Below are 13,021 nucleotides of genomic sequence, written 5' to 3'. Positions count from 1 at the left end.
CCAACAACTCCACACCGACCCGCCAAAGCACAACCCACCCATACCCCTACATTTACCCCTTGCCTAACGCTACGGGCAATTTAGCATGGCCAATTCACCTGACCCGCACATCTTTGGACTGTGGGAGGAAACCAGAGCACCCAGAGGAAACCCACGCAGACACGGGGAGAACATGCAAACTCCACACAGTCAGTCGCCTGAGTCAGGAATTGAACCCAGGTCTCAGGCGCTGCAAGACAGCAGTGCTAACCACTGTGCCACCGTGCTGCCCAGTTGTTTGCATTGGTCTTGTTAATTATCACAGAATTAATTGAACCAGAGAGGAAGCAAACCCAAGGTACGAGCTAAGTCATAGAGTAATAGAATCAAACAGCAAGGTCTAACACATCCATGGAAACCAACTTTGACCAAACTGAACTCGTCCCATTTGGAGTTCTTGACGAATATCCCTTTCTTACCCATGTACTTGTCCAAATGTATTTTTTAAATGTTAGAATTGTACCAGCCTCTATCACTTCCTCTGCTAGCTCATTCCATTTACACACTAACCCCTCTGTGAAAAAGTTGCCCCTTAGCCCCTATTTAAATCTTTCCCCTCTCATCTTTAAGCTATGCATCTCTAGTTTTGGACTCCCCCACCCTGGGGAAAAGACCTTGGCTATTCTCCATATCTACTCCCCTCGTGATTTTATAAACCTCCATAAGTTGGATGTAACCTGATTGTCAATTCCATACGGGTTCGTTGCAGGTTGGCGTGGGTGAGATTTTCCACACACACTTGGAGCTTTCTGCATTTTCTGTAAATGCCCGGCTGAGACAGATGGAAAACATTTCACCTGATTTTAAGTCCTCTGCACAGATCTCTGAACCCAGACCTGGGCAAATGTGCAGCTCTTCGCCGTGAAATGCAGAGTAGGATAAGTGGCTGTGACAGGGAGGGGAAGGAACTGTGCAGGTGGACACTCTGTCAACATATAAAACTGATACAGGAGAAGGCCATTCAGCCCTTCGAGCCTGCACCACTGTAGGAAGCTCGATATGCCAAGAGCATTCAGGGAACAGCCAGGAAGACTGCATCAGGGCATCTATGTTTCAGTCTTCATTGACCTCTGTCACCTGGAGCAGCCATGACTATAAGCTCAGAGCATTCAGGCAATGAGGTTAAGCATTCAAAATGACCTTTCTTGTTTCTAGCTCTGACCGTGCTAGAGATGGAGATTTCACGCATCACAGTTCACTGTCCTCTCTTGTACAAGGAAGATCACTGAGAATCTCTGCTCCAAGAGAGGCTGGTCACAGTATATATTCTCTCATCAGAAACCAATGGACTTTCTGACAGGTTTTCCAGTGCCCAAACATTTCGGTGTTTGAGCCTGTCAATCATCACTTGTCGTCAACCCAGTCGAAGTTTATACCCGTGTCCACTGCAGCAGAGGAGGCATGACATTTCCTCCTCCAATTGGAACCTGCACTGACCTTGCCTTACTGCTGTGGTTGCAGATCAGCCTTGTATCACAGCCCACACACACACACACACACACACACACACACACACACACACACACACACACATTCATATCTCACACACACACACACACACACACACACACACACACACACACACATTCATATCACACACACACACACACACACATTCATATCACACACACACACACTTTCATATCACACACACACACACACACACACACACACACATACTCACACACACACATTCAGATCACACACACACACTCACACACACACACATTCATAACACACACACACTCTCACACACACACTCATACATACACACACACACACACACTCTCACACACACACTCACACACACATTCATACACACACACACACATTCATATCACACACACACACTCACACACACACACACTCACACACACACACATTCATAAGACACACACACACACTCACACACATACACATTCATAACACACACACACTCACACACACACATTCATATCACACACACACACACACATTCATAACACACACACACACACACACACTCACACACACACACATTCATAACACACACACACACATTCATATCACACACACACACACACTCACACACACACTCACACACACACACACTCTCACATTCACATCACATGCAGAGACACACGCACACACACACATTCATATCACACACAGAGACAAACACACATATAGGCACACATACACACACACACAAACACATGCACATCACACAGAGATAAACACACATACAGACACACTCACAGACACATTCACATCACACGCAGAGACACACACATGAAAACATGCAGATACGTGCACACACAGACACATTCACATCACACGCAGAGAGACACACACATACAGACAACACACACAAACACATTCACATCACACGCAGAGACAAACACATATACAAACATGCACACACACAGACAGTCTTATGAGAATTATAACAAACACTACATTGGACAAACAGGCAGAAAACTAGCCACCAGGATACATGAACATCAACCCGCCACAAAAAGTCATGATCCTTTCTCACTAGTATCCTTACATATAGATGAGGAAGGACACCACTTCAATTGGGACAACACATCCATCCGAGGCCAAACCCAACAGAGACACCCACAAAAATTCCTAGAAGTGTGGCATTTCAACCAGAACTCTATCAACAGCCAGATTAACCTGGATCCCATTTACCACCCCCTGGGAAAAAGAACCGGAAGTGACATCGCCACTGGAAATAGCATCACCACAGGAAATGACGTCACCAAACCAAGGCAACCTAAACACATAAATAAAAGGTGGACCATACCACTAGTGCTTCACCAGAGGCTCACTGATGATGTGGCCTAGTATGGTTGTGAAACATCTGAAAGCAAATCTTCCAGCTCAGTGAGCAAACATACATCCACATGCACATACGGTCTGTGCTTGCACAATTCAGCTTCTTAATCATTCTTCTTCTTTTTGCCATTCCCCTACTGCCCGGCCAGGTTGACCTTCTTGGACAGAATCCTTCTGAGGGGATGCGGGGAGTTAGGAAGAATGTAAATGGCCCGTGCTGAAACATTTGAAGTCAGAAGAAATTCTGGTACAAAGTAGACTCCGAGGAGCATTAAGCGTGAGGCGCGGATACCATCACCTTCAATCGATTTGGCCAAAATAATGCCTGGCCCTGCCTCTTTCATCAGGTTAGGTCACCCATAAACTTGTACCCAATCTGGGAAGCTTCTCCCACCTCCCGCTGCATGATGCCTTGTCCTCCAAAGAAATTGGAAATGTATGAATGAGCACTACAGAATGTGTTTGGGTGACATGCCTGTCTTAGTTGAATAGCCAGGGTGTGAAAGTTCTAAGGTTTACCCCAGTGTGAAGCACAGTGGAGTGAGTCTAGACTGGCAGAGATTGTTGACAACTGACTGATGGAGGTTCAGAGAATCTGTTATGCCAATGAAGCCATTGGTAGGACATGAAATTTGAAGATGAGTCCAATGACCATGACCAAGTATGAGAGGACATCAAATGACCTCTGTGCCACTACATCCAGGTACAAAGGCCTTGACCTCTGGCATTAACCTCAATGGCTATCTCCTCCAGTTGACTTTTGGCTGCTTGCCTGGGAAAGACCCCATGCGGACAAAATAATCTACTTTGTATTCTCTTTCACCCAAGACACCAGTGCATTATCTTCAAACTTTGAAAGCTCCCTCGTGTTGTGCCACGTTTACAGTGTCCCAGATAAGGCTGACTTCCTGCATGACATATAAGAGACCAGGCCCCCTTTCCTTGAGATAATGCAGCTAACTCCAAAGACAGCAGGGTGGTCTGCTGACAATGTTGCCAATTGTGATGATGCTGTGGCTTTAAGGAGTTATTTTTTCCTTTTTCTTAAAGAGAAATTTTAAGACAGAGTTTGGGATTGCTAATGAAGATCTATAAAGTAAACAGCTTGGGAGGCGTTGGGGTTTTTGGAACAATAGAAGTAGCCTGGATGGGTGTGGTGTGCTCTCACAGACCTGTGAGACAAATCTCTTTTTATGAATTTGCCTTTTTGCCAATGGGTGCGCTTATGGGATGTCACTATATTGGAACAGTCAGTTAGTAATAGTTACTACATCTTTTGTTTGGTTAATTTTCCAAAAGGGTTAAGCTATTCTTAAAGTTCTTCTTTCTTTTGTTGTATTTTAACTCTAACATTTAAATAAATTGTGTGTTGCTTAACGTCGAGTAGTTTGATCAGGCAAATTGCATCTGGAACACAGCATGTTAGATTTGCCTTTAAAATAAGAAAACAGTTGGTGTCTAGACTACCATCTTAAAATAGTTGGAAGAGATCTGGTCTGGTCCCTAACACAAACAACAGAACACTTTAAGCTGACCACCACAGGAATTATTACAAAGAGCGTGCACCAAGTTGCTGTTCAGCCAGCTTGACACTCATCAGACATGGGATAATCACACATTACTGTGTTGTTGTGGTTCTGTTCGCCGAGCTGGAAGTTTTTGTTGCAAACGTTTCGTCCCCTGGCTAGGCGACATCATCAGTGCGAAGCTTCGCAGGAGGCTCCAAAGCACTGATGATGTCGCCTAGCCAGGGGACGAATCGTTTGCAACAAAAACTTCCAGCTCGGCAAACAGAACCACAACAACGAGCACCCGAGCTACAAATCTTCACACAAACCTTGAACACATTACTGTGCTCCAACTCCTTTTCACGGCTAGTCCATTGTATCTTCCTGTACAAAAAAAAACTTTGCACATCAGTTCTCCATTTTCATCTCAGGTATTTGGTGAAAACTTCAAGTGAAAAGCTTGATTTCCCATCTCAAAGTGCTGCTTCAATTTATTTTTGGATGTTTTAGCAAAGGCGATGAGACAAATAGTGTCTTTATGTCTTATCCAATGTGACGATGACTCACTATGTTCTTGTCATCTCAAAGCTATTGTCAAGAGCGCAAAAAAATGAGTGCTTACCTTGTTTCGGTGACACTTCTCTATGCCTGAATAAACTGATAGCAACCAAAATCTCAGTACTGTTACAGCACAGAAAGAGGCCATTCCACTGGTCAGGTCTATGTGACTCTGCAAATGAACAGTGTGCTCCACACCATTGTGTCTACATAACCTCCACATTCTTCATTTTCAGACAATAACCTCATCCTCTTTTGAATGCTTTGATTGAATCTAACCCTACCATTGGCAGCACATACCACACCCTACCAGGGGCAGCACATACCAGACCCTACCATGGACAACACATACCACACCCTACCATGGGCAGTACATACCAGACCCTACCATGGACAACACATACCAGACCCTACCATGGGCAGCACATACCAGACCCTACCATAGGCAGCACATACCAGACCCTACCATGGACAACACATACCAGACCCTACCATGGGCAGCACATACCAGACCCTACCATGGGCAGTACATACCAGCACCTACCAGGGGCAGCACATACCAGACCCTACCATGGGCAGCTCATACCAGACCCTACCATGGACAACACATACCAGACCCTACCAGGGGCAGCACATACCAGACCCTACCAGGGGCAGCACATACCAGACCCTACCATGGGCAGTACATACCAGACCCTACCAGGGGCAGCACATACCAGACCCTACCATGGTCAGCACATACCAGACCCTACCATGGACAACACATACCAGACCCTACCATGGACAACACATACCAGACCCTACCATGGGCAGCACATACCAGACCCTACCATGGACAACACATACCAGACCCTACCATGGGCAGTCATACCAGACCCTACCATGGACAACACATACCAGACCCTACCATGGGCAGCACATACCAGACCCTACCATGGGCAGCACATACCAGACCCTACCATGGACAACACATACCAGACCCTACCATGGGCAGCACATACCAGACCCTACCATGGACAACACATACCAGACCCTACCATGGGCAGCACATACCAGACCCTACCATGGACAACACATACCAGACCCTACCATGGGCAGCACATACCAGACCCTACCATGGACAACACATACCAGACCCTACCATGGGCAGCACATACCAGACCCTACCATGGACAACACATACCAGCCCCTACCATGGGCAGCACATACCAGACCCTACCATGGGCAACACATACCAGACCCTACCATGGGCAGCTCATAGCAGATCCTACCATGGGCAGCACATACCAGACCCTACCATGGGCAGCACATACCAGACCCTACCATGGACAGCACATACCACACCCTACCATGGGCAGCACATACCAGACCCTACCATGGACAACACATACCAGACCCTACCATGGGCAGCTCATACCAGACCCTACCATGGGCAGCACATACCAGACCCTACCATGGACAGAACATACCAGACCCTACCATGGACAACACATACCAGACCCTACCATGGGCAGCACATACCAGACCCTACCATGGACAACACATACCAGACCCTACCATGGGCAGCTCATACCAGACCCTACCATGGGCAGCACATACCAGACCCTACCATGGGCAGCACATACCAAACCTTAACCCGTGCCAAAACAAAATGTTTTTCCTTCTGTTTTCAGTACAGATTTGGCTATTACTTCAAGACCTTTGATAATTGTGACCACCTCAATTTAAACTCCTTCGAATCTTCTCTTTTTCAAAGAAAACTGTTCAAAATTATCTGCATCCCTAGAACCATTCTCATAAGTCTCAACTTTGTACTCAACTTGTTGAAAGAAGTTGTTACCAAACTCTGGAGCAGGTAGGACTTGAACCCAGGACTCCTGGCTCGGAGGGAGGAGTACTATGACTGCACCACAAGTGCCCTCTTGAGAGTCTAGTCTTAATGGCTTCACCTGAGCACAATAAATCCAGGTACGAAATGTGGCTCTCATGTAGTACCCAAGGTTCGAATCACTAATACATTACATTGATGCATATTCTTGTAGTGTGCCAAGAGTTACTCACCACCATGTTGTTGAGGGACACCCAGCAGTCAGCTGGGAACTCCTGCAGCATAGGAACCAGGAACTGGAGGCAACCGTCCCAATGGCATAGCAACAGCATCATCCCAATGAGGTTAACAATGCGCACCACTGCACTTGCCAGGTCGTAGGTCATGTGGAAGATCTGTCCAATCAGACAAAATAGTACAATTTGTTAGCTTCTTTTGAGACAAGTCTTTATTGATTAGGAGATCAATCATACACATGCAGAAGAAGCAACCAGCATTGTTTTATTAAATTCACTTGTTCAATTCACCAAATGCAGTCTCAGCACATTGGGGCAGGAGGAATAGAATGGCTTTTTGGGGTCAAAGGTGTAAGAATTTCAAGGATGTCATTGATTGATTGGACTATCTGATGCTGCTTGTGACACCATTAACATCCACTTATACTTAGCCCTGAGGTCGGGTCTTCCTTCCTGTCATATGATGTTGCGAACAGTTGCAATGCTCAGAAATTCTATGTCAATCTTAGGAGCTTTTAGCATAAGCAATGAGACACAGGGAGATCCATCAATCCATTATCCGATGTATGGTGAGGCCAGCATGTTTAGAATGTACCAGAAGCCATTACTAGGAACACAAGGACACTAATTCTGGTTATATGGCATGTTTCCATCTGTTAAGTCATGAGTAGAAATGTGTTAAGCCCTCATCGTTCTTGTCAACAGTTTAACTGACCATATTTCACACACTGAGTATTTGTTGTGACACAATGATGCCCCATAACCAGTCCATGTCCAAATGCATCAACATCTGCACAACATCCAGCCTTGTGTGGCCAGTCACAGTTGTGCCGCATAAATGCTAGACAATGACTAGCTCCAAAAAGAGAGAATCTAACCAACATCCTTTGACATTCAATGACTTTATCATCACTGAATCTCCCACTATCAATATCTCGGGATTCACCATTGACCAGAAACTGAAATAGACTAACCATATGAATACCACCATTAAGAAAGCAGATCAGAGGTTAGGAATCTTGGAGTGGGTAGTGAGTAACTTACCTCCTGACCCCTCAGAGCCTGTCCACCATCTGCAAAGCACAAGTCAGGAGTGTGCTGCAATATTCCTCAATTGCTTGGATGGGTGCAGCTCCAACAACAGTGAAGAAGTTTGAAAGTGTCCAGGACAAAGCAGCCCACTTGATTGACACCATATCCACAAGCCTCCACTCCCTTCGCCAATGATGCTTAGTAGCAGCAATGCGCATCATCTACAAGATGCACTTCAGAAGTTCACCAAGGTTCCTTAGACAACACCTTCTAAACCACTACTATCTAGAAGGCCAAGGACAGTAGATACATGCGAATGCACCATCTGTAAATTCCACTCCAAGCCACTCACCATCCTGACTTGGAAATATCTTCACTATCATTGAGTCAAAACTCTAGAACTCCCTTCTAATAGCATTGTGCATCAGCCTACAGCGCATGGACTAACCAGAGCAGTTCAAGAACACAAGCTCACCATCATCTTCTCAAGGGCAACTAGGAATGTTGGCCCAGCCGGTGGCTGGCAGTGACTACACTACAAAAGTACTTCACTCGCAATTAATTGCTCTGTGTAGCATCTTTCACAAACTCAGGTTATTGCAAAAGGCTTGGTTTTATTTTGGTCAGAAAATATTGTTTGTGGGAACAGTGAGCTCGATTGTATTGTACCCATTTGGCAGGGGATGACGTGAAATGTCTTTTTGTCGTCCTCTGCTCCCCCGATCCCAAATGGAATAAAGTGGAATAAGAGATGTGAGTGATTTGCCCACTGTGAGTCAATGGATGATACTCAATAGGCAATTGAGAGGTTAAACCTGCCACTATTGCTGTACCCAATAGCAGGCAAAGCAACTTTCACTATGATGGTTGGTGGCACTGTGAGGCATGGAGTGTTTCAATTCCCCCTCTGATTCTTAAAAAAAAGAAAAAAGAAATAAATAGGAGTGCCTCACACAGCATTGCCTTTTGTGAAGGGCACTGCTTTGTCACAAAAAAAGAAGAAAATAAAAATAATGATTGGTGGGGGTATAGAACACCTCCTTAATGAGTCCCAAGTCATTCTTTGACCCAGTTTCCCTCACTAGTCTGTCTACACTTGTCTCCTCTACCTCACCCCTCATCTCACCTTGAGGGATTAAATGGCTTCCTCTGTTCCTACGGATGGAATTCTACAACAGGCATGATAATCCTGCCCCCATAGGTAAAATTTGCTAGCCTGACCCCCAACTTACCTCTGGTCTGCCTCCAACACAGCACACCTTTCTGCAGTCCTTGCTGCAATACCAGCAGTAGCCATTGCTCCTGGTGGCGCTGCTGATATTGGAAAACTGCCAACTTTTGATCAACAGCCAGTTCTCAGAGGTGGGACTTCCTGTTTCTGAGGGGCCATGGTCGTGGTTTAAGTCAATAAATCATCAGTCAACGCAACAGGAAACAAGGAGCAAATGTTTTCACAGAGGGTTGTTCGCGTGTGCGATAAAATTCCTGAGGAAGTGGTGGATGTGTGTACAATTACAACATTTAAAAGACATTTGGATAGGCCACAGGAGTAGGAAAGATTTGGAGAGATATGAGTCAGAAGAGACTTCCAGCATCTGCAATCATTACTTTCTCGTTTGGAGGAATATGGGCCAGGAGCAGGCAGATGGGACTAGTTTAGTTTGGGATTATGTTTGGCACGTTCTGTTTGGACTGTAGGGTCTGTTTCCATATTCTCTGACTCTATAACACACTAGAATAGAGCTCACTCCCAGAGTTTATCTATGGGACAACGAAAGGACTCACAGAGGCCAGGAGCCAACACCAAGTCATCCTTTATTAACATATGAACAGTCCTCAACTTTAGTGCTGCCTTATCCAGAGTATCTCTGGCACCTCACTTTTTTTATACATCAGCCAGGGCTCCTAATTGGACCAGATTAACAGCCCCATCATATTTTATGAGGTCCATCTGGTTGACTTCATTACAACCAGGCGACTGACTGTGTGGAGTTTGCACGTTCTCCCTGTGTCTGCGTGGGTTTCCTCCGGGTGCTCCGGTTTCCTCCCACAGTCCAAAGATGTGCAGGTCAGGTGAATTGGCCACGCTAAATTGCCCCTAGTGTTAGGTAAGGGGTAAATGTAGTGTTAGGTGAAGGGTTAAGATGTGGGGGAATGGGTCTGGGTGGGTTTTGCTTCGGCGGGTCAGTGTGGACTTGTTGGGCCGAAGGGCCTGTTTCCACACTGTAAGTAATCTAATCTAATCTAACCACATCAATGTACATCAATGTACAACCACATCAGGCCTACCACATCAATGTACAATACAGCCCATAGAAACATGGGAACATCAGAAGGCCCTTCAGCCCATCAAGGTGGTTCCATTGCCATACGGTTAGGTCACAGATGAGTTGTATATTTATCTTCTACTCTTGCTTGAATGATATTTGTTATCCTTACTCAGCTAAAAATCCACCAATCTCAGCTTTGAAAATAATAACTTGAGATTGGATCTTCTTTTGTGGGAGTATTCCGCCCACATTGGAAGGAAAACAAAAACATAAAGAATGAAAACATAAAATAAAGGGGTAAATGTAAGATGGTGCACCATGCATAGAAATGGGGAAGTATAAACTGGCGCACCACTGCGCAGAAAGGAAAAGCTTTCAAATGATGCACCAAGTACAGAAAGGGGAAAATATAAAATGGTTCACCAACCATGGGAAGGTGGGAATAAAAGATGGTGCCTCATCACACAGAAAATGACTCACAAACTCCTTCCAAAACACTGGGCTAAAATGTTATTTTACTAGCTGTTTATTTACTTATTCTACCACGCAGAATTTGTAGAGTCCCCACAAACCAGTAGGTATTGGGACACTTTGACCCCAGGTTCTGGAAGTTGTTGCCATGTATGTCAGAGGTCTGTGCAGTAGCAGGAAAAATGAGAGGGAGCGTAGGTGTTCACAAACAATGTTTATCCTCATCCTCTATCAATTTCATTTTTTGCTATATTAGTTATTGCGAGGTCTGTGTCTGTCTGTAATTTCTCAACTTCCTCTCTTTCCTGCTATTACTATAGAAACAGCAACAAAACAAGGACAAATCAGATTATACAAGCCAGACTCTTCAATGCTGCAGGAAATCGTCGTCTGATTTGTCTAATCCTTGTGATTTTACAGAATAAAAGGATCTTTTCCTAATGATTCTCCTGAAGCCAAACAGCTTTACTTATTAAGGACGGACATATCTATCAAATGATCTGAAGGTTCTGAAAATTCACTTTTCTCACAGAATGCAGCGGTTCACGAAGGCAGCCCACCGCTAATTTCTCAAGGGGCAACTAGGGACGGGCAAGAAATGTGATCCCAGCCAGCGACACCCATGTCCCATGAGTGAATTTTGAAAGATGCTTTTTGAGCCAGCTGACAATGAAATGTCTGGACCTTGAAAAAGGAAAATTGTAAAAGCAACGTGGATTCATAGAGCATCTTTAATTTAATGAAATGCCCGAAGACACTTCACAGAAGCAATATCAGGAAAAAGTGACACTGTTGCCCCTGTAGGAGCTATTGGGACGGATGACCAAAAGCTTAGGCAAAGAGAAATGTTTTAAGTGACAGTTTGAAAGAGGAGGGAGAAGAGGAAATACTTAAGAAGGAAATTCCAGGGTCTAGAAGGTAGCTGAGAGCTGGGATACCGTTTGTCAGAGGAGAAAATTGAAAATGTGAAAGGGCAGCTGTACAAGTGGCTATACAGGCCACTTTTGGAATATTGTGTTCAATTCTGGTCTCCCCCCACCACTTCAGGAAAGATGTTGTGAAACTTGAAAAGTTGTGGTTCTGTTCGCCGAGCTGGGAGTTTGTGTTGCAGACGTTTCGTCCCCTGTCTAGGTGACATCCTCAGTGCTTGGGAGCCTCCTGTGAAGCACTTCTGTGATGTTTCCTCCGGAATTTATAGTGGTTTGTCTCTGCCGCTTCCGGTTGTCAGTTGCTGTCAGAAGCGGCAGAGACAAACCACTATAAATGCCGGAGGAAAGATCACAGAAGCGCTTCACAGGAGGCTCCCAAGCACTGAGGATGTCACCTAGCCAGGGGACGAAACGTCTGCAGCACAAATTCCCAGCTCGGCGAACAGAACCACAACAACGAGCACCTGAGCTACAAATCTTCTCCCAAACTTTGAAAACTTGAAAGGGTTCAGAAAAGATTCACAAGGATGTTACTCGGGTTGGAGAGTTTGAGCTACAGGGAGAGGCTGAACAGGCTGGAGTTATTTTCCCTGGAGAGATGGAGGCTGAGGTTTATAAAATCATGAAGGGCATTGATAGGATGAATAGACAAGGTCTTTTCCCCAGGGTAGGGGAGTCCAAAACCAGTGGGTATAGGTTTAAGATGAGAGGGGGAAAGATTTAAAAGGGATCTAAGGGCCAATGTTTTCATGCAGAGGGTTGTGTGTATATGGAATGAGTTGCCAGAGGAAGTGGTAGAGAATAGTACAATTACAACATTTAAAATGCATCCGGACAAATATATGAATAAGGGTTTAGAGGAATATGAGTCAAATGTTGGCAAATGGGATTAGATTAATTTCAGATATCTGGTGGGTCTGTTTCCATGTCATACACCTCTATGGCTCTATATATAAACTGGAAAAGACCCAGCAATCCCGAGATTTGTAGCAAACGCCGAGAAAGTTGGAGAAACTTAACCAGTCTGGCAGCATCCGTGGGGAGAGAAGACAATGTTTTGGGGTCTGATATGATTCAATTTAACTCAGTTTCTCTCTTCACAGATGCTGCCAGACCTGCTGAGCTTCTCCAGCAGTTTGCGTCTGTTCCAGGTTTCCACCATCAGAGATTTGTCGATGGGGGGGTTGGGGGCAGGAGGAGAGTGCAGAGCTCAGATGGAAAGAGAAGCTTAAAATCCAGGATAACGTTAAAAATTGGGGTGACATACAAGAGGAGAGAGTGAGGTCTGCAGATGCTGGAGATCAGAGCAGAAAATGTGTTGCTGGAA

General features: G+C 45.1%; 1 protein-coding gene across 1 annotated transcript in view; it reads right to left on the bottom strand.

Annotated features, from left to right (window-relative positions):
* hcn4 (hyperpolarization activated cyclic nucleotide-gated potassium channel 4) overlaps window positions 1-13,021 on the bottom strand; it is a 541,182-nt gene that overhangs the window by 259,388 nt on the left and 268,773 nt on the right. The window contains exon 3 of the mRNA XM_060853670.1: window positions 6,990-7,151. Within this exon, the coding sequence (XP_060709653.1) occupies window positions 6,990-7,151 (162 nt within the window). The remainder of the gene's footprint in view (window positions 1-6,989; window positions 7,152-13,021) is intronic.

The sequence above is a fragment of the Hemiscyllium ocellatum genome, chromosome 42 (genome assembly GCF_020745735.1).
Source record: "Hemiscyllium ocellatum isolate sHemOce1 chromosome 42, sHemOce1.pat.X.cur, whole genome shotgun sequence".
Taxonomy (NCBI): Eukaryota; Metazoa; Chordata; class Chondrichthyes; order Orectolobiformes; family Hemiscylliidae; genus Hemiscyllium; species Hemiscyllium ocellatum.
The sequence above is the reverse complement of the archived record's forward strand: the minus strand, read 5'-3'. Positions and strand labels throughout refer to the sequence as shown.